This window comes from Prionailurus viverrinus, chromosome D2 (genome assembly GCF_022837055.1).
Source record: "Prionailurus viverrinus isolate Anna chromosome D2, UM_Priviv_1.0, whole genome shotgun sequence".
Lineage (NCBI taxonomy): Eukaryota > Metazoa > Chordata > Mammalia > Carnivora > Felidae > Prionailurus > Prionailurus viverrinus.
The window spans coordinates 47,496,331-47,523,405 of record NC_062571.1 but is presented as its reverse complement, the minus strand read 5'-3'; the positions used below and the strand labels follow the sequence as shown (position 1 = coordinate 47,523,405).

The 27,075-nt window shown below is 48.4% G+C and overlaps 1 protein-coding gene across 1 annotated transcript in view; it reads left to right on the top strand.

Moving 5' to 3' along the window:
• Window positions 1-8,884: 8,884 nt before the first annotated feature.
• Window positions 8,885-27,075, top strand: part of VSTM4 (V-set and transmembrane domain containing 4) — a 98,857-nt gene continuing 80,666 nt past the window's right edge. The window contains exons 1-2 of the mRNA XM_047826502.1: window positions 8,885-8,978; window positions 17,322-17,720. Of these exons, the coding sequence (XP_047682458.1) occupies window positions 8,924-8,978; window positions 17,322-17,720 (454 nt within the window). The 5' untranslated portion in view covers window positions 8,885-8,923. The remainder of the gene's footprint in view (window positions 8,979-17,321; window positions 17,721-27,075) is intronic.

The following is a 27,075-nucleotide window of genomic DNA, read 5'->3' as shown; positions in this document are numbered from 1 at the left end:
AGGGAGATCTTGAGAGAGAACTGAGGTGGGAGCTCCGTTGAGAGAAAGAGCAAAAATGGCGAAGCTGGGAAAGAAAACAAGATCATGCAAACAAGGCCCTGCAGGGAGACCCAAAGACAGTGCAGGAGGATGAAGGAAAGAGGAAGTTGGGGAAGGGAGCCGGAAGGGTTGAAAGAGAGGAATGGCAAGTATAAGGAATACCTTGACTGAGGAATTTGATATCACAAAGGGGGTCCAGGTAGGAGGCTGGTGGGGAAAGATGAAGGTCCCATCAAAGATGGCAGAACCCTGACTGATAGGACTCAGCAGTCTCTGAGGTGGTCAGTGATGGATACTAGTATGGGCTAAATTGTGTACCTCCCAAATTCGTATGTTGAAGTCCTAACCCCTAGTACCTCAGGATGTGACTTTATTTGGAGATAAGGTCTTTAAGGAAGTAACTAAGGTAAAATGAAGTCACTAGGGTAGGCTCTAACCCAACATGACTGGTGTCTTGATAAAAAGGGCAGATTAAACACAGAAGGAAGATCATGTGAAGAAGACATAGGGAGAAGATGGCCATCCACGAGCTAAGGACAGAGTCTCAGAAAAACTGGTCCTGCACGCACCTTGATCTTAGACTTCTGGCCTCTAGAATTGTGAGAAAATAAATGTCAGTTGCTCACACCCCGACCCCCCTTCTGCAGTATCTTGTCAGGTAGCCCTAGGAGATAATATAGATGCTGAAGAGGAGGAGCCAGAGGCAGGAAGGCAGCAGCCAGCAGGTCCATGTTTTCAGTGGGGAGGCTTCAAGGTCCCAGGTCCTTAGGAGAGCAAGCACACAGTGAGCGCTCAATCAATGTGTGTTCATTTGAATGCCCGGAACGGCATAAATACATTTGGGAACAAACCGGCTGACTTCTGACAAACGCCAAGTGGCCCACTGGCCCCTAGGACTCATAGTGCTTTGGGCACCCGTCCGAGGGTTTTGCAGGAGGAATCTGGTGTATGAGCGCACAGTGGCGTGGGGATTAGTTAAGAGAGCACAGTACGTTTTCTCGGATTTTCTTCTAAGCCTCTAACGCTTCCTCTCCCTGTGAGACCTAGCTGAGGCCCCAGCAGCAGATGAGCTGGGCAGAGGGAAAATGGGGGCCTGGCTGTGCTGAGGTGTAGGGGAGGTGGAACAAGCAGTTCGTGCAAATGCTACCTCTGGAGCTCAAGGCCTGACACCGGGAGCCAGACCCTGTGTGTACCTGACGTGTGCGTGCAGGTACGAGGATGTGAATGTGTGTGCGCGTGTAGCATGCACCACTCTGCACTGGGCCGTGCTGTGCCTGGCTTGGGGCAGAGCACAAGGACCCGGTGAGAAGGTCCAGGGGTGATTCTGACCCCCCGGAGGGCTTGTTGGGGCCCAAGAGTACCCACCCAGGACTTTAGCCTGAGGTACCTTCAGTCTTGGCAGAAGGGAGTAAGGATACCCCACAGCAGCGTTGCTCAAACTTGAGTCCCATCCTTGCCAAGCACAAAACATTCTTACGGGCCTGTGTCCACCGACATGATTGCAGCTGCAATGACTTTACTCAAATGTAAACATTCAGATGGATAGTTGTTCATAAGTATAAAATAAACACAAATTTACAAATTGAACACAAACACCATTACGCCAGTCATAAAACTCCATCTAGCAGCATTAATTTTATGCGACTGTTGAGCTCAGTGTTTGTAAAACCCACTTGCTTCTGGAGTATGGGAGGGACGCAGTGGAAGGCAGATTGCACTGTGGGAGATGGGTCCTCACCGCCATGGGCCGAGTGGACGCTATGGATGCGAAAAGTCATACCTCTTGAGGTCACCCTGATTGCCAGACTAAATGCAGACAAGGTGCCCCCAGGTGCCACAAGAGATTTATAAGGTATTAGAAATTATTCATGTGCTTAAAATCTTTTCTAGATCTTCCTAAAGTTTCCAGGATTCTATGAGGGAGTGAAAGCTCTCTCCTTCCCTAGGAGAAAAACAGCCTGAGAGCACTCATGTGGAACATCCTTCGTTCCACAGACATTCCCCCATTGTTTCCTCCATACCTGAGACCTGGGCTCAAGCAAGAGGGACGCAGGGATGATTGGGAGCCAGCGTCTGGCCTTGGGGACCAGACAGTCCAGCAGGGACATTTACTTGAGTATCAATGATGTCGTAAGTATCAATGATGCTGGCTTGTATAGGAAACCATGGGGGCTTGGGAGAGAAGACCTAACAGACTTTTGGGGCTTGGAAAGCTTCCTGGAAGAGGTGATGAATGCCCAGAAAAGGAGCTGAGCACAAATGAGAGGAAAATGAGAAGCTGGATGTGCTGAGCATCTTGGAAGATTAGAAGTCCAGCTGTGCCCTTGAGGGGCAATTATTCCAGACATCCCAAGCTGAGCTAGAACTGGCGCTCTGCATTTCTAGAACAAAGGCTACGTTAGTGAACAGGAGAAAGAGGGTTTTTTCCCTCTAGAGACCTCACCTCTTGTCCCCACAATCTCTTCTGAAGGGGTGGTTAACAGTTCCGTTCAGCAATTTCACCATCAGAGAGCCATTCTTTGAGTTAAAGAAATTTTTTTTGTAGTGTAATAATCATATCCTTGGAAAGCTCATATAGTAGGGCAATATCAGCCTGAATTAGTTCCTTAGTTTGTGACAGGTTCGGAGAAAGTCCCCGCGGGAATGGAGATGGAATTTGGGTGGGACTGTGGAAGAGACGTTGGGCCAGATGTTGACGCTTATGTGGGGGGTGGGTGCATGTGTGTGTGCAGGTAGGGGAGCCAAAGGGTGGGGAAGATAGGATGTCTTCTCACTCGCTGGGTAGCCTCAGCTTTCTCTGCCTCCGAGGGAGGTTACTATAGGTGCTGCACAAAGGACTAGCTCCTTGCACCCTGCCCTCTTCCAGCCAGGAAGGCTGGACGGAGCAACCTGGCCCGCCTGAGATGGAGACCAGAGCTTTAGCTCCCGCAGCTATCAGCCCGGCTTCTCCCTGGAGCCAGTGTTTGGGACGACCTGAGCAGTCTGGCTCTGATTTTCCTGGTTTGCTCTCCACCAAGGGTAGCTAAGAGCAGCGCTCAGCTGGCCCCACTGACTCCAGAGGGAACTAGCCCCCTCTGCAGAAGCAGAGTAGGTGTGAGAGGAAAGCCGGGCTGACAGTAGGAGCCTCGGCTCGCAGATGCCTGATGTGAGAGCAGCATGCAAGGTGGGTGTCAAGCAGCGTGCTGACCTGGAGGTGGTGTTAAGACAATCAGCAGTCATTTTGTACTTGGACATGACTCTGAATCTTATAAACCCCCTTCTCACAAACCCCTCGGTTGCCCCTGAGTACGGCATCAGTGACTTGCATTCATCCTGTCTCTCGATGTTTCTCAATGGGTGCACCACTGGCGTTCTGTGTTGACTGTTATTCCCGGCGCGGGACTGCCCACTGCATTGTGCGATACCGCATCACAGCCCAGTCCGCCAATGCCAGTCATGACCCCACTTCAAGATCGTCGTAACAATCGGGAGTACCTGGGTGGCTCAGTTAGTCAAGCATCAGACTTCAGCTCAGGTCATGATCTCACAGTTCGTGGATTCAAGTCCTGCATCGGGCTCTGTGCTGACAGCTCAGAGCCTGGGGCCTCCTTCAGATTCTGTGTCTCCCTCTCTCTCTGCTGCTCCTCTGCTCGCACTGTCTCTCTCAAAAATAAATAAACATTAAAAAAAAAAAGATTGTTGTAACAATCGAAAATGCCCTGCACATTCCCAAAGCCCTCTAGAGGGTTCCTGCTGTCCAGTGACCAGAGCCATTGGCTGTCTCTCAAAGAGTAGACTCAACCAAGATCCACTGAAACTTCCTTCACTGATCAACCCAAAGTACTGAGCACTGAGTGCATAGTGCCAATGGAGCAGGGAGACCAGGATGGGTGTGAACAGCGGGGTGTATGAGAGAGGGTGAGGGGCAGGGTTCTGGCACGAAGTCTGCTCCCAGCTCCAGATCCCCCTGGCCCAGTAAAGCCTGTTATTTAGAAACGCCAGATGTACCCCCGAGGCGTCTCTTTCCAAACTACTGTTTTTCAATTTCAGGTTAAGAGGAGAGGATTAGGGATTTTTCTTGGTTCTCTCGTTGCCTTCTGTTTTGGAATTAGCTGCCCCTCTCCCTCTCTGACAATTGACCTCCGAGACTGGGACAACATGGTCTGCTGGCTCCCCTCCCTGACTCTATTTGCAAGCCCCCCTCATCAGCTCCCTCTTTGGCTGCTCTCTCAAAGAATAACCTGCTTTCCCCTCTCCTCCTCTCTCTCCCTCCTTCCTTTCTGTTATGGGCTGAACTGAAGTCCTCAGAAAGTGCCTCAGAAAGTGACTGTATTTGGAGATAGGGTCCGAAGGAGGTAGTCAAGTTAAAATAAGGTCATTAGCGTGGGTTCCAATCCAATATGACTGGTGTCCTTATAATAAGAGGAGGTTATGACACAGACACACACAGAAGGGAGACCACGGGAAGACACAGGGAGGAGTTGCAGACAGACAAGCCAGGGAGAGAAGACTCAGAAGAAACTGTGTCCACACCTTGATCTCAGACTTCTAGCCTTCAAAATTGTGAGGATAGATGTCTGTTGTTTAAAGCCACCCAGTCTGTGGTGTCTTTTTATGGTGGCCCAAGCAAACGGATCCATCTTCCTTTCTATTTACTGATTCACTGATGCATCCCGGACATACTGATCAATGACTTACCATGTGCTGGGCAATGCATAGGACTGGCTTTCCAAGGGCTCAGTACTCAACCCTCCCCTCATCTCAGAGAACTGATCCTGGTCAGTGGCATTCATTCCCAAGGCATCCCACTTAGGCTTGAGGATGAATCGATTTTCTTTCTCTAGCTCTCCCTTCACTGTGAGTTACAGACCGTAAAACTCAACATTTCTCTTAGATCTTCGGTCAATGGTATTGGATATATTAGGATCCATATAGCCTCTTCCTCCAAACCTGCTTTTCCCTTAGTCATCTCTTGCTCTGTGATTTCTAGGGGACCCTTGTGACATCCTTCTTCCTTCAGCAGCACCCACTATTGTTGAGATGAAGCACAAACTCCTGGGTCTGACACTGGGGGGCGGGGCGCTCTAAGGGCTTTGTTCCTGCCTGTTTCTCTATTACATTTCACTTCCCAGACAAAACTGGCCTTCTAGGCCCCCAGAAAACACCTGTGAAACTTGGAAGTCCTATGTCCTTTAGCCTCTGTGCTTTGTCACACGTTGCTCCCTGGCCTAGAACAAGCCCCTCACCCTCTTCGTTCAGGACGCCCCCAGTGTCTTTTAAGGTTGACTTCAAGGGCTACCTTCACAGTACATGTTTCCAACATGACTAGGAAGAGGAAGTGGGCACGGCCTCCACTGTGGTGAGTGATGTAGACAACCTGTCTAATTTCTTATCCTTCCCTCACTCTAGTCTTTTCCTTCTGGGGCTTTCTGGAATCTGGGGGCCTTATATTTCTGCAACCACCCAGGCTGCAGAGTCCCTAGCACAGAGCTCACGGTCACTGAGAAGGGCCTGGATCATCCCAATTTATCAGGGTCACCGGTGAGGTTGGTTTGGAGAAGCTATTTCTCTCTAGATCTACTACTCTCAGGCAGTGCACTTCATGCCCCCTCCCCAGTTGTGCAGGGGACAGATGCTGCAGGCCTCATGGCAATTCCACCATGGATAGCTCATGGCTTTTCCTTCTGCTTAGATGGACATAGCCTCTGTAACCATGATCTCTGCCTTCACATCTTCCCCTCTCCCCCATTAGTGACAGCTGAAACCCTTTTTTACCCAGAGTCCCCTCTTTTTTATAGTTTTTTAAAGTTTATTTACTTATTTTGAGAGAGAAAAGAGAGGGAGTGTGCACACGAATGTGTGCATCATTGGTGGAGAGACAGAGAGAGGGAGAGAGAGAGAGAGAGAGAGAGAGAGAGAGAGAGAGAGACTGTCAGTGGAGAGCCCAGTTCAAGGCTGGATCCCGCGAACATGAGGTCATGACCTGAGCCAAAATGAAGAGTCAGAAGTTTAACCGACTGAGCCACCCAGATGCACCCAGAGTTTATGCTTTGTTCACTCCCTTTCCATGACAATTCAAGAGGGCAACTGACTGCTTTTGGTGATAAAATGCTTGTGAGCAGAATGGAAGAAATCTCAACAATTGCTTGTATAAATCCAGACTGAAAAAGCAACCTAGAAATCTGCCAAGCACGTTAGAAGAGGGTTTACTTTTCCTTGGTATTTTTAGTTTAGGAATATATTGGCTGTACACAAAATCAAGCTGATTACTGAACCCTGCCTGTACTCTGACCTCAGACCCAGGTTTTAGCAAACAACTGCAAAATGAAAGAGGAAAGGAGACCTCTACTCCCCAGCCTGCCACGCCGCCACAGAATGCGGTTATTTTGAGGGAACTCAGATTTCTAGATTCTTTCAGTGGTGACTGATGGAATCCAGATTAGTTGAGCAGGACTTCCACATAGCTTAGTGTCCACATGTTGATCTGGATCAACTTTAGAACAGTCTGAACCCTTGTCCAGAAACTGCAGACAGGGATCTTTAAAAGAAGTAATAAAAAAAAATAATCGGCTTGTATTATTCTTCTAATTCAGAACACAGTCAGACCTGATAGAGCCAGCGGATGGACAAATAAGTCAGTGGAGGATTTTCAAGTGGTCCTAAGCTTGTGAGTGAGTGGGCAGGTGGCAGGGTGAAGGCCTTTGAGATCGCAGTCCAGAGCAAACTAAATATCGAGTCTCATCTGGGCCACTGGCTGTTTCTCCTTTGGGGAGTGGGTGTATTTCCCCATTCCTGGGTCATGCAGCAAAGGTCTTACCAAGATGGTCTGGTAGATTATTTGGGAAACTGAAAACTACTGAGAGAACACACAACTGAAAACAGAACAAAGTGCTGTATCACAGAACCACAAGAAAAGCACTTTCCAGCCCCAAATCTCCAGCACAGCACCAGAGAAAGCAAAGCAAAGGGCGGGCATTGAGGCCTAATGCTGGGTTGAATGTCTGCTCGGTCCTTCTGGGACAGACTGATATTTAGAAAAGATACAATGATCAAAGAAGGAATTAGCTCCTCCTAAGTGTGGCCAACATGTGTCCCTTCTACCTTCCACCAACTAGAAGAGTAAATTGCAAGCACAAAGTGTGAAGTGAGGTCATCGCAGACACCAAACGGTCCCGCCAACTCCTTAGCTCCCTGCCCACGTGCAGTCATGTTGACATGCCATTTTACAGATCTCACCTTCTGGAGAATGAAGTTCAGAGGGGTTACATTGCCCAAGGACCAGAGGGGTTACACTGCCCAGAATCAATGCTCTTCTTCTAACCCGAGTCCAAGTTCCCAGGTCAGACACGCAGGGGCCCACAGAACCCGGACAGGTCCGGGGTCCTCTTTGAACCTGAGTTTGCTATTCTAAAAACTGGAGCCTGGGTCCCCACAGGGCTGGGGTGTGAGGCTTACTAGCTCACCAGCAGCCAGCTCCCCACCGACTCCTTGGGTCCTTTCAGCAGCGTGGATGAGGTATGAGGCTGCTCCCCCCAGTCAGGCTGCCTTGATGGTCAGCCCAGTCACTGCACGGGCCTGCTTTAAATGGGTCTCCCATTTAGAGATGCCCTATGGTGACTAGGGACCCTGGGAAACACCTGGGATTTGGAGAGATCACGAAGGCTTGCATCCACTGATGCGGGCTGCAGGGGCGGATGGTCCCTCTGGGAGAGGCCCTGTGACTCAGCACCAGGGGGCACCACCATCTCTCTCTCCATGCCTTCCCCACCCCTCCTCTGCCCTTAATGGGAAAGAGGTGGGGACCCTGCTCTTCTCCTTTTGCAGGACCCACCTTTTCCCCACAAAGACCTCTCCTGACAGACACACACGAACATCGCTAACATATACTGTTCTTGCTCTAGAGATCCTGGACTATCACATCAGTCGGGCTCCAAGTTTAGAAACATGGTGAAGAGGCCAGTATTGGCTCAAAGTGACCTGGGATGAGTGGCTTTGGCTCACTCCCTCACTGTGTGACCCAGTCAGCCCCTTCGTGTTCCTGCTTCCCCTTCCTTATTTATAATATAATCGTAATGATAGCTGACATTCATAGGGCCAGGGTCCATGCATTCACTGGAACTGTCTCAATCTTAAACACCCCATGATGGATGTGCCTACTTCCCCATTGTACAGATAGAGCAAACTGAGGTACGGGGGGGATTAAGGAACTGTTCCAGGGTCTCGTGGTGCAAAGTACCTAGCCCAGGCTGTGGCTGAGGGCACCCTGAGTGATCCTTGGTGTTAATGGAATCCACACACACTGAACTTGTCTCTGTGGACCCTCCCAGTTTTCCAAGATTTTCCAACTCAGCCCTGACATCCCCCGTACCCAGTTCAGGTCAGGCAGAGAGGGCTTTTTCTCCCTCAGCTGCTCCTTGGCTCACAAAGTTCCCTGTGGAGAGACGGCAGGGCTCTGCTGGGCAGCGGGTTAGCCTCAGGTCCCACTGTGGTTCCCCCTCACCCCAACAGCCCCAAACTCCCAGCGTCCTTCCCCCTAGCAATGACCCTCTGTGAAGCAAAAAGACCGTGAATCCCACTGCGGTCGTGCACTCCCAGTGTCCCGCGATCCCCTCTCAGAACCTCAGTTTTCCCATCTGTGAAATGGGGGTGGCGACGTGAGCCGCTCACAGGTCGCTGGGCGAGCCCATCGCGGGGTCCCCGCCCCCCACCACCCTTGCCCTGTGCGGCACGCGGCACCCAGCAGCCCCGGGCCAGCGCGGGCGGGCCGCGGGAGGGGCGGGCCAGGCCGGGGCCGGGGCCCTGGCCGGGGGGCGGGCGCGGCACGGGGCGGGCTGGCGGCGGGGCCGGCCGGCCGGGCGGGCGGCGGCGCTGCTCGGGCGTCACAGCGCCGGGCGGCGGCGGGGAGATGCGGCTCCTGGCGCTGGCGGCGGCCGTGCTGCTGGCGCGGGCTCCGGCCCCGGGTAAGCGCGGCGGGGCCGGGCGCGCGGGTGGGGCGAGGGCAGCCCGCGCGGGGGAGGCCGGGGCTCGGGGCTCGGGGCTCGGGGCCCGGCCTGGCGGGGAGGCCCTGCCGCCTCCGGGCCGCCCCCTCCCCGTCCGCGCCGGCGGGCCGGGGCTCCGTGCGTCCCGGTGGCCGCGCCAGTTCGGCGGAGCGCGGCGGCGCCTCCCCGGCTCCCCGCGGCCGCGGTGCCGGGGCCCCCTTCCCGCCTCCGCCGGGCCCCGGGGCCCCGCGGACACTCGGAGCAGCCCTTGCGCCCCAGCGGGGCCAGGCCTTAGAGGGCAAAGCTTGAAGGGACGCGCCGCCGGCCCTAGTTGTTGCTCTGTTTTCTTTCTTTCTCCACGACACTCGGGGCCAACGACTGTGGGCACGTTAGTCTGGCGGCAACTTCCCTTTGCCTCTGCGGAGAGCTGCTCAGACCCAGTGCGAGGGGCTGGCTGTGCCCCGGCAACCCAACCCGGGACTTGTCCGTGGGCGGTCCTGGAGACCAGGCCCGCTGAGACAGGGTGTCCACGCCTGGAAGAAGTGGGACCCTCTACCGGCGCACCCTGCTTTAGCACGGTCTCTACCTGCGCTGCTGGCTTTCTCTTGGGGTGGCTGCCCTCACTTCTGAGTTGCTGAAAAAGTGGCTCTCTTTATTCCCCGAGCCCTGCCCCCCTGCCTCAGGGCTGCAAAGGCCCTGTGGCTAGGATAGTAGTTAATAATGAGTATGTCAATGGCTCTTACATTTCCTGTGTAGTGCTACACAGTAGGTCATGTAATCGCAACAGCCCTTCAAAGTAATCATGACAGGAGCAAAAGTTGTATATCCAGGTGCCTTGCAAACATCAACTCCGTTTGTGACCTCTGGGGGAGGTGCTGTTATCATCCCCATTTTATAGGCGAGAAAACTGAGGCACAGGCCCACCAGTCGACTTGCCTTAAGTTCATAAGCTTGTAAGTTGTGGAGCAGGGATTCGAACCCGGGGAGCCTGGCCCTAGACTGAACTCCTACCATCTAAGCTTTGTTTTGTGAATAAGGAAGCTGATGCTCTGAGTTAAGTGATTTTCCCAGGGTGACCCAGCTACTGAGTGGTGGGGTTTCTGCTGAATCTGAAATCGGTGCAGTGGGAAGGAAATGCTCTTGTACCTGTCCCTGCCTTGGCTGACCGTGACTGCAAGTTTGACTGGGGTGGTTGGGCCAGGCCAGTTGTGGTGGCCTGTGTGGAGTAGGCAGCAGCCAACAGGATGCAAGGGGCCCCAGGATCCCTGACCACCTTCCTAATAATCACAGGTGCTATCAAGGAGGGTGCCCTCAGAGAGAGACTTTTGGGGGGTCAAGGACATTCTCATGTTTTCAGGAGACTTGAGAGCTGCAATTGGGGATCCTTTAGAGTCTGCCCTGGCTGTGCCCGAGGCCATGCCGGAGGTAATCAGACAGCCCTGCTTCAGGGAGGACTCACCATGTGCCACCCATTCCACTGAGTGTTTCACCCATGACTCCTCGCCACGGTGCCCGGGGAGGCTTTATACATTGGTCTGGACTCTTAACCACTGCACTTTTCTGCTTCTTGATTTGGGGGCAGAGTGGGACCTTAGCGGTTACCTGGTCCCACCCTCATTTTATAGGAAAGGAAACCAAAGGGTAAAATATTTACTAAAAGCCAAGCTGTGGTCCAGAGCGGTGGTTGAGAGCTGCCTTTGAAGCCAGATGGCTTGCACTCAGATGCCAGCTCTGCCATGTTTATGTGAGCTTGAGCAATGGGCTTAGCTTCTCTGTGTGTCAGCCCTCTTCTCAGTAAATTGGGGATAAACAGTTCCAGGATGGGGCGCCTGGGTGGCTCAGTGGGTTAAGCGTCCGACTTCGGCTCAGGTCATGATCTCACAGTTGGTGGGTTTGAGCCCCGCATCGGGCTCTCTCTGCTGTCATGCATGGAGTCTGCTTCGGATCATCTGTCTCCCACTCTGTCTGCCTCTCCCCCTCTCCCCTGCTCGCAAGTACTCAGTCTCTCTCTCAAAAATAAATAAACATTGAAAAAAAAATATAGCTTGAGTATCAATTGACTAAATACATCTAAAGGGCTTAGAACAGTGCTAGGCATAGAGTTCACACCCAGCCGTTGTTAGCCTCTATCATTGGTCAATGTCAGTTTTTGTCCTGGATGAAAGCTATTTTCAGGTAATGGCCTAATGTGAATGCAGCACCCCATAGGCTAGGTCTGGTAACATCTCTGCTTGGTGCTTGATAAACACAGGCTCCTAGTGCCATGGGTTTTTAAGTAATACAATTGTATTTCTTTCAGAGATTTATTTGAAATTCAGACTATCTTTTTAATGTTTTTAAATTTTATTTATTTATTTTATTTATTTTTGAGACAGAGGGAGACAGAGCGTGAGCAGGAGAGGGGCAGACAGAGAGGGAGACACAGAATATGAAGCAGGCTCCAGGCTCTGAGCTGTCAGCACAGAGCCCGATGCAGGGCTGGAACTCAGGGACTGTGAGATCATGACCTGAGCTGAAGTCGGACACTCAACCGACTGAGCCACCCAGGTGCCCCAAGACTATCTTTTTAATAAAAATGAGATTTTTGTTGCTGATTGGTACCCACTGTTTGCATTCTTCATAAATGTAGTAACTTCTGGCTGAGCGGGGTCAGGGAAGAAAGAGACCCTGGGGAGGTGACCGTGAGCTGAAGGCTGAGTTAGAGTTAATGCCATAAAATTCAGGGCAGCAGTGAGGAATTCTTGGAGTGAGAGGGAGCAGTTTCTTCAGGACAGAGAAAGAGAATGGGACACAGAGCCACTGGCACATCCCGGTGGCCATACCCACCTCTGTGTCCCAAGCAAGGTGGGTGCCTTGTTTCTGTTAGAAGTCCTACCTACACTCCCCTGCAGCTGGAAGTTTCCCTCCTCCCCTTCATGATGAGTGCTGGAGGGAGGGGCAGGAGCTTTGTACTAGGTGAGTAGGTTATATACCATTCGGTACAAAGATGTTCTTTTACGCTGTTTTCAGAGCTGTGTTAGTCCTTCTCATGACATTATCCAAGCGGGAACAACAGGGTGAGACCCCGTAAATCCTAATCACAGGAATTTGATGTGTGCTTATAGTCAGAATCAGCCACATCATTTGCGGGATCAAGTACAAAATGAAGATGTGGGGTCCCTTATTCAAAAATGTCAAGAGAGTGACAGCAGAGATTGAGCCAAGTGGGGTGCCCCTTCAAATGTAGGGCCCTGTATGATGCAGATCATACACTCAAGAAGCCCACCCTGCTCGAGGATGGGCATGTATGTCACTTTCTGTAGCCCTCAGCTGCCCAGCTCTCAGAGCATACAAACTAATACCGGTATTTTAAAGGTGTTTTCTCATTGGAGCCCACACTTAACCTCGTGAGGCACCATCTTTCAATTTTTCAGATGAAGAAACAGGCTCTGAGGGTCTCACACCTAATAGCACCAGGTTTCTAGCCTGGCTTTGTTCAGGGCCAACCTCTGGCTCTCTGCCCAGCCCCACCAAGCCACTGGGAAGGTCTGGGCCATGAGTATCCCAGTGCCCAGCCCACATGGGGCACCAGGGCTCCCAAGTAGTGAGGCATGTGCTTGTTGAAAGAATAGGGTTCCCTGTGGCCAGAATCCTGTTGCTCTGTCTGGGTCAGTTTCTTCTCTGCCTGTGTTGTCATATTCCTCCTGTAAGAACTGGCCTTGGGGGACCCTTACTGGGGTAGAAAGTACCCTCCTGAGATCCACCAGCAGGCACGGGTGGCTTTGTGGGCCACTGTGTGGTGCACATCACCAGAGGACACTGTTCTTTCTGTTTCCAGGCTGCACCAGGTTCCTCCTGCCTAAGGGTCTTTGCACAGGTGGAACCTTCTCTCTTCCAGGAAGATCACTCTTTGCTGTTCTCCTGAATTTTATGTCATGAACTCCAACTGAGCCTTTAGCTCACAGTCACCTCCCCAGAGTCTTCTTCTTCTCTGACCCCACAGACTAGATTAGGATCTTGCCCTGATTTTTTAAAGCCCCGCACCTTTTCTCTGTAGCATGTGACACTATTTGCAGTTAAATACTCCTGCGTCTTTTTCCCGATGACGGGCCACCTTGCCCACTGGACTCTCAGCTCCATGAGTTTAGGAAAGCTGTCTTCCTTGTACATAGCCTGGCATGTGGCTGTTGCTCAGCAAGTATTTGTTGACCGATTAAGTACACAAAACATAGGCTGGGACGTAAGCTGGAGGAAAGGGGAGAGGTGCCCGGGGCAGAGGGTTGAGCAGTCTACCTCCCCGCTTAGTTCCCTGCAATGCAGGGTCACAGAGCAAGAAATTCAGCTCTTCTAGACTCTTAACATACAGAGAGCAAACTGAGGGTTGCTGGCGGGGTGTTGGGGGGGGATGGGCTAAATGGGTGAAGGGCATTAAGGAGGGCATTTGTTGGGATGAGCACTGGGTGTTGTATGTAAGTGATGAATCACTAAATTCTATTCCTGAAAGCATTATTATACTGTATGTTAACTAACTTGGATTTAAATATAAATAAATAAATAAATAAATAAATAAATAAATAAATTAATTAATTAAAATTAAGATTAAAAAAAAAAAAAAGAAACAGCTCTTCTCTGGACTGGAATGACTTTTTGACAGTTCTCCCTCCTAGACCAGGAGAGGAGAGACTCTGCCTCCCCCGGGGCTGCTCCCTTGCGTTCCTGGGGTAGGAGGGTGATACCCACCCTCCCCTGTCCGGTAGCTGGCTTGGCCTTTGCTTGCTTGGCTGGCCCCTCTGCCCTGCAGGGGGTGTATTCTCTGCCATCCAGCCCGAGCCCCGGAAGGGGCAGGCCTGGACTCTCCTTCTGGTCAGCCCGACTCCATCTGTTGGGCTTGCCCTTGCTTCCCCCTGTCCTGACTCCCACTGCTGCTCTCTCTGCTGAGCCATACGGGGCCTGGCCACCACGGTGAGGTGGATGTTACACGGTGCTTTCTTTTCTGGTATTTAACTAAATACCCAGCGCAGCTGATGTCTGCTGGGCACTGGGGGCCTCTGCCTGCGTTTTCTGCCGTCTCTCCCCATGCCTGCACGCGAGCCGTGTTCGCTGGGTTTAATCTAGCAATTTCCAGTGCCAAGCAGAGGATGTTATTGCGAACACCTGGCTTTCAGAGAAGGCTCATCACAGGCCGGGGGACCCCTGAGAGCCTGTGTCCTCTAGCAACGCGTTAAGACCCTGAGGGGCCTTTGGGCCTGAGTTTCAGTCACCCGCCGCCCATACCCTTGAGTTGAAAGTGGGTGTAAATATCTGGGTTGGTGGCACACGTAGGGCCAAAGTGAGCCTTCCTGTGTATAGATTTGCTATGACTCTCGTAACCAAGTGCCACAGACTTGGGGGGGCTTTCAGCACAGTCTTGGAGGCCCGAAGTCTGAGATCAAGGTGTTGCACGTTTGGTTTCTTCTGAGGCCCCCTGTTTGGCTTGCAGTGGCCATCTTCTCTCTGCCTCCTCATGGGGTCTGCCCTCTGTGCGTGCACATATCCGTGCCCAAAGTCATCTTCTTATAAGGACACTGGGCGTGTTAGATTAAGGTCCTCTCTAACAGCTCGTTTTAACTTAATCACCTCTTTGAAGGTCCTATCTCCACACACAGTCAAGTCCTGAGGAGTGGGGATTCGGGCTTTAACGTGTGGTAAAGAGAAGAGGAGGGGCCAGTTTAGGCAGATGGTTCAGTCCATTGGCTTCGATGGGAGCTGCTGACTCCTGGCCAGAGCCACAGGAGTGCAAGGGTTACTCGTTTGCCTCCAGGATGGAATCTGGCCTCCCATGGGACCGAACATTTGGCACATTCTCCTGGTTTCAGTCACTATAAATAATCCCTCCTTCACGCAGCGTTAATAGGAGGAGACTGGGGTGTGGGGTCTGGGCTCTCTCATCCCACCCATATTGTTTCAATTTCCTGCCTTCCCCAGCTCTCCTTGACTCCAGTGGGGGGCCTTTGGGGGCGGGCGGAGCTGGGCTTCAATCCTGGAAGCCAGCTGCTGCCTCTCTGCCGCTCTCTGCCTGCCACGAATCCCAGGGCAGAGGCTGGAGTGGGTCAGCCTGCTGTCCTGGCTGTGTGGCTGCTCGCCAGGGAGCCCCTGCCCCTGTGGGGACTAAAGACAGAGCTTTGCAGTCAGGAAGGACTTGGGCTAATTTAATATGTTGCACAGGCAAGGTGCAGGGCAGATGGACAAGGTGCAGGGGAGACGGGGTGGGGGCAGTTCCTCCTCTGTTGTCTTACATGAGTGATGTCTGTCACAGTGAGATTGTGACTAGAGAATGTGCGCCTGCCTTGATTGTTGATGCCCTTCATTCCCAAAGTGTCTCCCTGGGGCCTGCTTTGTCCTTTGCTGCTGTAGACACAGAAGTCCTCATTCTTTTCCACAAGGTGAGTCCAACCTGCCACCAACCTTTTTCTTGTGAGTTTATGCCCACCTATTTTTTAAGGTAACAAAAGGTGGTCACGATGGGGTTAAAACCGAATGATGGCCCCCAGAGATGTCTGTGTCTTAATTCCTGGAACCTGCGAATGTTACTTTATGTGGCAAAAGGGACTATGTGGATGTGATTGAGTTAGGGATCTTGGAGTGTCCTGGGGGGCCCTGGCTGCTAAGAGAGGAGAAAGAAAATGAAAGGAAATTGACCCCCCAGTCATATCTCGGAAGGTATTCTGTTTATGAACTCGATAGCAGAAGCCACATGGGAGGATTAGCTTATCGCCAGGATTTTTACAGTGAAGAATATTTTCTATGTGAGAACTTCCCACCCCAGCAGACACAGGGCCTCCTCCCCTTGCTCCTCGCAGTGGAGGGGTTTAGGCCTTTCTTCATCTTTTTCGTCCTTCCTCCTTGCATACCTGCAGCGCTGGCCAGGGTTCAAAGCTTCTGGTGATCCTCACATCAGGACCTGAGCCCCTTCATGTGACCAGAGGTGACATTTGGGGCTGAAAGCTGTGGCTGGAGATGACCCCCCAGGGACACCTGCTTGTGCAATGGGGCGGGCAGGGAATAGCGTTTGCTGCTGTTGGGCCCTTGGCAGTGCAGGTTGAGGACAGGGGATGTGGTGTGAAGACAGTCTTGCTTGGATGGAAGGAGGTTCTGGGCATCCTGTGTAAAACGTCCTTTCTGGGCTCTGCCTGCCAGGTGACGAGTCCATCCGTGAGCCCCAGGGCAGGACGGCCACACTGCAGAGCCCCTGTAGTCCCCATGCAGCACGTCTCCTGGGGGAAGGCCTCTGTGAGCTCTGCTGGTCAGGCTGCTCTGGGTGGGTGTTGGGGTGGCTCCCTCAAAGGTGGGCAGAACGGCAGCCAGGGAGGGGCAGCCCTTGGGGTGGATCTAAGAAAACAAAGGACAGGAAGTAGTAGACCAGGTCTGGAATTTCGGAGCATCTTCTGGGTTGTTGGTGGGGGGGGGGGGGGCGGTTCTCCCAGCTCTCCCTGTTCCTGGGTTTGCTCATTCTTTATCCCTGCACTGCAGCTCTGAAGCTGTGGATCCTAAGGCCACTGAAGACTTAGAGCAAGAACCTAAGAAGCCTCTGTTGTTCCAGCTCCTCGGTGCTGGTTTAATGCCCACCTGACCAGTACTGACGCTCTGCCTTGGTTACAGTTGAAAAAGCTGAGACAGGGCAAGGGGCTCGGAAGGCCAGCTCCTGGACCCCCAGCATTGCCAGGTCAGGCAGGTCAGGACGAAACTGATCAAAGTAGACCCTGGGAGGCAGGCTGGTGGATAGGATGTGGCTGGACATTTTTAAGAGATTTCCCAAACCCAGATCTTTTTTGTTTTTTTTTTTTTTAACTTTTTAAAAAAGTTCATTTATATTGAGAGATAGAGCAAGAGCACGTGGGAGGGGCAGAGAGAGAGAAGGAGACAGAGAGTCCCAAACAGGCTCCACACTGTCAGTGCAGAGCCCGATGCAGGGCTCAAACCCACGAACCAGGAGATCACGACCTGAGCCGAAGTTGGATGCTTAGCCCACTGAGCCACCCAGGTGCCCCAGTTGCCTGGATTTTAAATGTCAGCAGCTAATTCAAAATGTTTTTAAACTATGTCTGGGCCAGATGGTCAGTAGCATCTCCTGTGAACGGGATGTCTCAGGGGTGAGGACATGGGAGCCCGCAGAAACCCCCTGTCCCTGCCATGCTCCCAAAGGAGTCCTTCCATCCACCACAAAGGCACGGAGTGAGTGTGGACGGGATCAGGGTGGCCTGCCCCTCTGGCCATGCAGATGGCTCCTGGAGAAAAGACGCACTGTGTGTCCTTGTGGGGAAAGGCAGGGCCTGTGCTCATTTTCTTCTTTCCTTTTTTTCTCTGCAGAGGTGTGTGGGGCCCTCAATGTCACCGTGTCCCCGGGGCCTGTGGTTGACTACCTGGAGGGGGAAAATGCCACTCTTCTCTGCCACGTCTCCCAGAAGAGACGGAAGGACAGCTTGCTGGCCGTGCGCTGGTTCTTTGCACGCCCCAACTCCCAGGAGGCCTTGATGGTTAAGATGACCAAGCTCCGGGTGGTGCAGTACTATGGGAATTATAGCCGCAGTGCCTTCCGGCAGAGGCTGTGCCTCCTCGAGGAGAGACGTGGGGCACTCTACACACTCTCTGTTTTGACCCTTCGGCCAGCAGATCAAGGGCATTACGTGTGCAAAGTCCAGGAAATCAGCAAGCACAGAAATAAGTGGACCGCCTGGTCCAATGGCTCCTCAGCGACGGAGATGAGAGGTAAGGGCATGTTCACTCTTTGGGGGAGAGAAGGGGTTCATATCTGTGGTCCTCGCTCCAGTCAGCGAGATAGGGGCCCCCGGATGACTCTGTTGGGCTAGAATGCATCTTCGTGGCCTCTGTGGGCCACGGCCGTGTGAAACAGGCTGTGGGGATGAGGATAGCCCTTTCCTTAGACGCTGTGGCTAACGTAGAAGTAAGGAGAGAAAGGAGCCGGTGCCTGGCCCCATGCTGCCCAACCTAACCCTGAGTAAAACCCTCACATCTGAAAGATTGGACTGGCTATGTGCGTGCTACGCCCCTAGCTCAGGTCTGTGCAGGCTTGCTTGCTTTGGCTAGAGGGTGCTGGCTATCTGTGGGAGGAGCATGCATGGGGAGGTCCTGATGTCAGTTTCCGGGCCTCAGAGCAGGGCAGGCTGGTGGCTCTCATCTGTTGCCCGGAGGAAGTGATCTAAGCCACAGGCAACATCTCACTGAGAAATTCATCCCAAAGCACGCAAAGGACCAGAGGTGGCCCTCCCTTCCTGGAGAAAGATAGGAGGCATGGGTTGTGTCCTGGAACATCTCGACTACCAAGTGCCATATTTGAGGGTTATCACGTTTTTAAATCACAAATGTTCTACAGTTTTAATAAGACTTGCTTTTGAGTGCTGACTATTGCATTTTTGATGGCTTCTAACTTGAATTTGGTCTGGTACAGGATAAAGAGGAACACAAAGTAAAGCTGATGGTCCCAAGTGTGGGAAAGAATCTAATTTTATTATATACATGTAATATAATGTTAAAGGCATTAGTGATGCTGTTTTGATAAGCTTTTTAAAAGGGATACAACTCAGTTGTAAAAAGGTTTTTTTTTTTTTTTGATGGAAGGAGAAAGGGTATTTTTAATATCCTATATGCATAAGGGACATGTTAAAATAGATAATTTATGTAGATAGTGTTTAGTACAACTTTATTTGCCTTTGGAGTTTGCTCATTATAATGTTCTTAAGCACAGAATGATGTATTATCTGAAATGTGCACGTTTTCTCCCTAAGCATATTCATTCAAGAAAACAAATGACTATTAGTATAAATATATCTTTTGGCACAGAAAACAGAAAAATACATCAGATGACCAAAGGCTGAGGAGGGAATCCACTCTGAATATCCACTTGGCTCCGAAACATAAAGTCTCATGCACATCCTTTTTATTTTTATGTCACAGTGTATTCTGGAACTGTACGTTACAGCTCTTGTTAGGAACGACTCTGTGCCAATTAGAAAGGATGTAAAGATTTCCTACATTCAAGTGCAATCATCTCGTTCATTATTTAATGCGAATCTACCCTCAGTGAGGGAAGCCGGGTTCCTTCTAGAATGTTCGTTTAGGTACCTGCGCCCCAAACCTGAGGTAGTTCTTAAGGTTTCACTGAAAATACACACCTTTTCCCCCCCTTCTTCTTCTCCCCCACCTCCCCCTTGTCTTCCCTTCCCTCCCTTCCTCCCCTTCCCGCTCTCTTCCCAGAACCTCCTCTCTCTTCTTCCTCTCCTTCCCTTTCAATCTCCTGTTCCTCCCGTTTCTGGTTCTTCCCCTCGTCCCTCTCCTTCCCTTCCCTTACTCTTTTCTTGCTTCTCTTTCCTCTGTCTCTCTGTCTGTCTCATGCTCACCCCCCGCCCCCACCAACCCACACACCCTCTGACAGCTCACCTGGAAGTGATTCTAATCTCACAGCAGAGCTGGGCCTCCCTTGCTGTGTCTGCTCCGCCTCAGAGTCTCCTGCTCCTCACACTGCCTCAGCCTCTGAGCAGGACTGTGGTTTTCTGACAGGAAGATTAGAAACCTTAGGAAGTGATGACCATGCCTTCTAGAATATTCCACACAGGCTTCAAGGGGACTACATCAGGAGGGTTAAGGAAAGGTAGTTCCAAATACATGACCTGAAAGCAGACTGGCTTGTTTAGGTTGGAACATGTCCGCCCCAGGCTGGGGGGAGTGTGCGGAAGCTTGGCTCTCTGTCCTTCCTGGGCAAGGCGGGGGACAGGCCCGTGGCTCCAGCCTCCTGGGGCGCCTTTCCCCAGGCCCTTTCCCTCGCTCATTTCCAGGGGCCTTGTTTTCCTAAATCTTCACCTCACATTAATAATTGTTGTATGGAAAACCAGAGCAAAACAAACACAATGGGCACATATTTTTGTGTTATAATACTGAATAGGAATTCTCAGAAGTGTTTTGGAGTAAGTGCCTTTCCTCTACTGGGCCCCATATTCTTTCTTTTCTAATATACTCACTTTGCTCTCCTCCTTCCTATGGGCTTCTCAAGCCATTCCCAGGAGAGGGGAAATTTTCTTGGGAATGTTTTCAATACTACCCCTCCTCACTGCCCTTCCTTGACCATGGACTATCGCACTCTCCTTCTTGCATACTCTTTTTTTTTTTAATGTTTAATTTATTTTTGAGAGAGAGAGAGACAGAACATGAGTGGGGGAGGAGCAGAGAGAGAGGCAGACACAGAATCCCAAGCAGGCTCCAGGCTCTGAACTGTCACCACAGAGCCCGATGCAGGGCTCGAACTCACGAGCTGTGAGATCATGACCTGAGCCCAAGTCGGACGCTTAACCAACTGAGCCACCCAGGCGCCCCTTGCATACTCTTGATGTGAGAATAAAACTGCTTGTCTTTCACTGTGAACTCCCAGAAAGAAAGGTGGGTGCATACTTCTCATCTCACTGTTGAAAAGGGAGGTTGATTCATACTGTATATTGAGGGGATGGTTCCTGGCATAGAGCAAGTGTCACAGGGTTTTACCCTGATTTCCATATGTTGGTTGTTTTCTATTGCAAAAATAATATAGTTCAATTAGAGAACTACTAAACATGAAGAACGTGAAGAAATAGGTTTCAGGGTTTAAAGAAGATAAAAACAACTTGTAATATCTCCACCCAGGCGTAACTTAACATTTCAGTGTAAATCCGTATAGTCATTTTTATGCAAATAAAAATTAAAAACCTAATTCCACTCATACCATAAGTACTATTTTCTGACCGGCTTAGTGTGCACATTTTCCCATGTTGTTAGTTATGCTCCCATCACATAATTTTAACGGCAGGATAGTATTCCATGGTGCGGATGTACTACAGTTTATCTTTTCAGTTACTGTTATTGGATAGTTAAGTTGTTCAAAATTACGGTCGGTAAATCTCCACAAATGTCCCTGCCTTTTGAATAAAGTCTTGGAAATAAGATTGCTGGGTCCAAAGGAATACTCAGTTTAACGATTGGTACCATTTAGATTGATACAATTTAAGGAGGTGACTTGACCTCTAGAGTAGTTAATGAATTCATATACCCACCACCATTGAAAATGCCTTTTCCCCGTGGATTGGTCTATGTAATATAGACTTTTCAGAGATGATGACAGTGATGATGATGATTATGAGTGCCTGGTATACAGCTGATGCCTAATAAGTACTTGATGAATCAATGAAATGCTTTTTGATAGCACTTCTTGCCATGGATGACTTTGAGGTAGGCATGACTCGATGATGGCACCTTCTCTGGAGAAGTCACTTCTCTTTCCCTTGGCCCATTCCAATCATGTGTCATATTCGAGGCCCTTGTCCATCCATCCTCTTCCATCACAAAGGACTTCTTTGTGTATGCTAGCCCACAGAGATCTATCTCACATCTTAATATCCCCAGTTTCACTGCCATCCCCAGAAGTAATCATTGTCAGTCCGTGCTTTACATCTTTCAACTCCGTCTTCTGTGGGCACTCAGTGCCCACCAACACGTACGTATTCTAACAACACTACACTTCATGCTGTACAAGCATTGTTGATGATATTACTTACACTTTTTTGTGATCGATATCACATAGCCAGACAATGCCAAACTGCACACCATCATCCCCCTAGTGCTGAGGTCTTATGAAGCTTCCAATTTTTCATTAACACAGCAAGTGCTTCGGTGAACACCCTTCTGCACGTTTTCAAGTGTTTCTGTTTGGTTACATTCCTGGAAAGAGAATTGCTGGGCCTAAGGCTATGCATATTTAAATTTTTAATAGACAATGCCCGTATGCTCTCCAAAAAGATTTTGGAAATTTATGCTCTATCATCGCATGATAGAGTCTATTTCCCTGAAGCCTCATTAACAATGGATATTATTAATCTTTTTCATTATTTATCACTATGATGGGAAAAATAATATTTCCTTGTTGTTTTAATTTTGATTATTATATTCAATACAATTTAATTTCAATTATTGTATTCAATTATTAGTGAGGTAGTGAGGTTGAAATCTTGTCATATGTTTATTGACTGTTTAAAAAAATTTCTTCTGTCAATTGCCTGCCCATAACCTTTGCCTGTTTTTTAATTGGTTGCCGTTTTATTCGTATATATATATGTGTGTGTATATATATATATATATATGTGTGTATATATATATACGTATATGTGTATATATACGTATATATACACATATATATATGTACATATATACATACGTATATATACACATATGTGTATATATACATGTACATATATATACACATATGTATATATATACATATATACACATAAATATACGTATATATACGTATATATACATATATACGTATATATACACATATACGTATATATATACACACATATATATTTTTTTCTGATCATTAATTCTTTTAGCTGCTATAATGGTGCAAAATTTTCTTCCAGTTTGTTATTTGACCTTATACTGTGTTTATGTTTTTTTTTTTTCTTTACCATATAGATATTTTACATTTTCAGATATTTATGTTGTTAGATTTGCCATTTTTTCCCTTTAGGGTATTCCTTTTTTCAGTCATATTTTTTTTTTAATGTTTAAATTTTTTTTGAGAAAGAGAGAGAGAGAGACAGAGCATGAGCAGGGGAGGGGCAGAGAGAAAGGGAGACACAGAATCTGAAGCAGGCTCCAGGCTCTGACTTGTCAGCACAAAGCCTGACACGGGGCTCAAACTCACAAACCGTGAGATCATGACCTGGGCCGAAGTCAGATGTTTAACTGTTTCAGTTGTATTTTTTATTGAGATGTAATTTATTTAATAAATTACACATAGTACCTTGGCTTCATATATTATCTAGGAAGCTTTTTCCCACCTCAAGCTTATAAAGGTATTTTCTGTTTTCCTTTAATGTTTTTAAAGGATTAAAAGAAAATTTTACTCTCTCTCTTTGGAATCCATTTTTATATATGGTGTGGAATAGTTAGCTTCCTTTTTGTTTCAAAATGGCTATCCTGTTGTCCCTACGTCATCTACTGAACAGGTAAAATTTCCCTGTTTTGAAATGTTACATTTTCATGAGTTAAATTCCTACATTTAAATGTAAACTCCATACCTCACCAATACAGCATGATTTTAATTATTAGAGAATAGGGCAAGTCTCATTAGTTTTAAAATAAATGTCTTGCCTAGTCTCTTTTCATTTTTTTCTTCAGCTGCTCTTCCTTAGTTTTGTAGAAATTATGTTGGGGTTTGATTTTATTGGGGTTTAATTGACTTTATAAATTACTTTGGTGTGGGTATATACATCTTATACGTCTTTATGATTTTAAATGTTCCTATCCAGGGACCTGCTGTGTTCCTTCATGCATGCCGGCTGATATTTTTAATCATTCGGTAAAGATGTCTTAATATGAGTCTTGAACATTTTTTATTATGTTTATTTCTAGATATTGCATGCTTCTAAGTGGGATCTACCCCTTCTCCCTACGTGCACACACACACCTCTTTTAAATTGGTTATTGCTGATTTATAGAAAGGTTGTTGACTTGTATTTGGCAACATAATAAGTTATCTTATTTTTTCAGATATAGACTTTTTCAGTTACTTCTCAAGGACGTCTGCAAGTTGATATCTCATTTGGTTTTGCTGACTTTATTGTGTTGGCCCGTAGTGAGTCATCTACCTGTACTCTTTTTGTTGACAGTTCTGGGAGTTTTACTTTGACCATTTTGGCTTTTACCTTGACCATGTTTTCCCATCTAGCCCACATGGCCCCTTTTAGTGATTGTCAGTTGGTCTACTGAAAAACCAGCTTTGAGGTATCCATGACTTTTTTGTGATCCCTACTAGTAAGCCTATCAGAAAAGCAATTGGGTTTGGCCTGACAATGTGTCTTAGTAATTTACCTTTTCCTTTTTAAGTTTCTTAGAACACTTTTAAAAACCCAATCTCAAGAAATGAGCTATCAAGCCACGAAGACCTGGAGGAACCTTAAATGCATGTTACACAGTGAATGAAAAGCTACATACTCTATGATTCTAACCATATGACATTCCAGGAGAAGGCAAAAGTTTGGAGATAGTGAAAAGATGAATGGTTGCCAGGGGTTGGAAGGGAGGGATGAATAAGTATAGCACAGAGGATTTTTATAGCAATGAAAACATTCTGTATGGTACTATAATGGTGGATACGTGTCATTATTAATTTATCCAAACCCATAGAATGTACCGTACCAAGAGTGAACCCTAAGGTAAACAATAGACTGGGTGGTTTTGATGTGTAATTGTAGGCTCATGTATTGTAACAAATGTACCCCTCTGGTGGGTGGGGGCGCGGTGACAGTGGGGGAGGCTATGCATGTATAAGGGCTGGGGGAGTCTGGAAAATCTCTGTACCCTCCCCTCAATTTTGCTCTGAGCCTAAAACTGCCCCCCCAAAAAATAAAGTGTTAAAAATGATGATGATGATAATAATAATAATAAAACCATCTAGAAACTTGTCAGAGATAGCCTAAAGTTTTAAAACCTACTTTCCTACTTTTTTTTTAAAATCAAGGTGTTACTGACTTCAGGGTTCTCTGACTCCCAGGTAGAAACAGACACAAGGCCAAGGATGGCATGGATAGCATTACTGCAAGCTCATGTCCGGGCATGAGGGAGACAGCCTTAGTGAGAAGGATACCGGGCTGCTCCCTGAACAGTGGCTGCGGAAAGTGTTTGGAGGGACTGAGGCAGGAAAGGAGCGATGTCTAAATATGTAAAGGTGGGGAAATACGCAGGCACAGTTAACAGAACATGCTCCTTCACACATAGTAAGTGTTATTTGCCTGTTCCGCCTCCATCCCTGGGTGTGATTTTTAGCATTATAAAGATAGGAAAAGGTGAAAGGTCAGGGCTGTGGTCCACTGTGGCTCTGACTAGTCTGGTCTGGTCTTTGCAGGAGTTGCAACTCATAGCTTGTTTCAAGTTCGTGGCTTCTGGCTTCCTGATTCAGTGTAGGGCCTGCAAGGTGGGCTAGAGAAATGGGTGATCAGAGGGGGGTAAGGCTTTCTGCAAGTTCGTGTTCTGTAAAACAGGTGGCTCAGAAAGGAAAACTACCAACGGGCAGGCAGGCAGATACTCAAAGAGCTTTCATTTTGAAACACTGAAATTGTAAGGAGATTAGGGCCTAGGACAACTTTATCCCAACCTGTGGCAGGGGCCTCAGAATCCTTGTCTCAAAGGCACTGGGCACGCCTCTAACATCGAGTAACTTTCCTACACTCCAGGACATCTCACTTTTCCTTAGCTGGAGTTCTTTCTTACCTGTGAATGGTCACCACTTAAGAAAGGTCAGATGTTCTCTCTGAAGAGGAGAGGGACAGAAATGTGATCAGCAGGTCTTCGGGTTGAGGAGGTTATTACTGGGAAACTCACTTGCCAAGCTGTTGAATAAATATAGCTCCTGGATTTTACTGTGGTGCCACAACTGACTTTTCATGAATGCTGATTAAAGTCTAGCATCTTTTTAAAATTAAAAAATATAGGGGCGCCTGGGTGGCGCAGTCGGTTGAGCGTCCGACTTCAGCCAGGTCACGATCTCGCGGTCTGGGAGTTCGAGCCCCGCGTCAGGCTCTGGGCTGATGGCTCAGAGCCTGGAGCCTGTTTCCGATTCTGTGTCTCCCTCTCTCTCTGCCCCTCCCCCGTTCATGCTCTGTCTCTTTCTGTCTCAAAAATAAATAAACGTTGAAAAAAAAAATTAAATTAAAAAATATATATTTATTTATTCTTGAGGGAGTGAGAGAGAGAGAAAGAGACAGACAGAGTACGAGGGGAAGAGGGCAGATAGAGAGGGAGGCACAGAATCAGAAGCAGGCTCCAGGCCCTGAGCTGTCAGCACAGAGCCCAGTGCGGGGCTTGAACTCACGAACCGTGAGATCATGACCTGAGCCGAAGTCAGACGCTTAACTGACTGAGCCACCCAGGCCCCAAAGTCTAGCATCTTTAAATTGTTTACATCTATGATAGTGGAATCAAGTATTATCATCTGTCAGTCCATATCCCTTATGCTTTGATTTGATCTTTTGAAGGGGAGAAGAAGGAATGGAGTTACAGGGGGTTCAGGGAACTGTGTGTAAGCCGACACATCCGTGCTGCATCCCTGGGATGGTGGTTCCTTATAAAGTCCAGCTCATCATCTATGTGCCCATAAAATGCTTTATAAATGTCATACAAAATTAAAACAAAAATCCCAAGCCCGAACCAAATAACCAACTTACCCCAATATCTGCAGTGTTATTGGCTTTACTTTGTTCTCTGTATTTTGTTTCCCCAAATTTGGGGTAAGTCCTTGAGCAGGTAAACGTGGCGAAAAAAGTAAGTAGCAAGTTATTGGAAAAAAAATCTGCACTAACATATGAATTTTTCATGGCTTTATTTTTTTTTCCTGGAGACTTCTCTGTAAGCTGGCTAAGAAATGTAAGTTGTATTAATTTGAGGCAAAGCATAACTTGCCATTTTATGTTTTAACTATGCATATTATTAAAACATGATGGAAAATGGGGATTTTGAAGACAGGGGACGTAATAAATTAAGGGTTATCTGCAAATCGCATACATGTGAGATTGTGGAAGGGGCTCCTGACTACGGGGCTGTTGGTGCTGTGTGGTACAACACAATATGACAAATAATGAAAATTGAAGCACAGCACTATATGAAATTGAAAACTATAATGAAAATTGAAAATATGTGACCCTGTAGATGATGCCCTGTGAATCGCGCTCAGCTTATCTTAGAGAAATTGTCATACCAGATGATCGACGTTATTTTTATGACACAGAGGGAGAAAGAAAGGTAGAGAATGTTGTGCAGATTACTCAGTTGCTTGGGCTACATGAGCATCTCACTGAGCAAGAAGCCCTTCCTGCAAAGAAAACGGATCAAAAAGTCCTAAGTGACACATGTCCTTGAACCCTCTGGAGAAGTTTCCAGTGGAAACCAGGAGGGTCAATGTTAGGTTTGATTCCATTTAACTGTTTAATCAATGACATTGAAAAAGGAGCACACATCACCCCAATGAATTTTACAGAAAACACAAAATTGGGAAATGTTTTCTAACGTCAGCAAGGAGTAG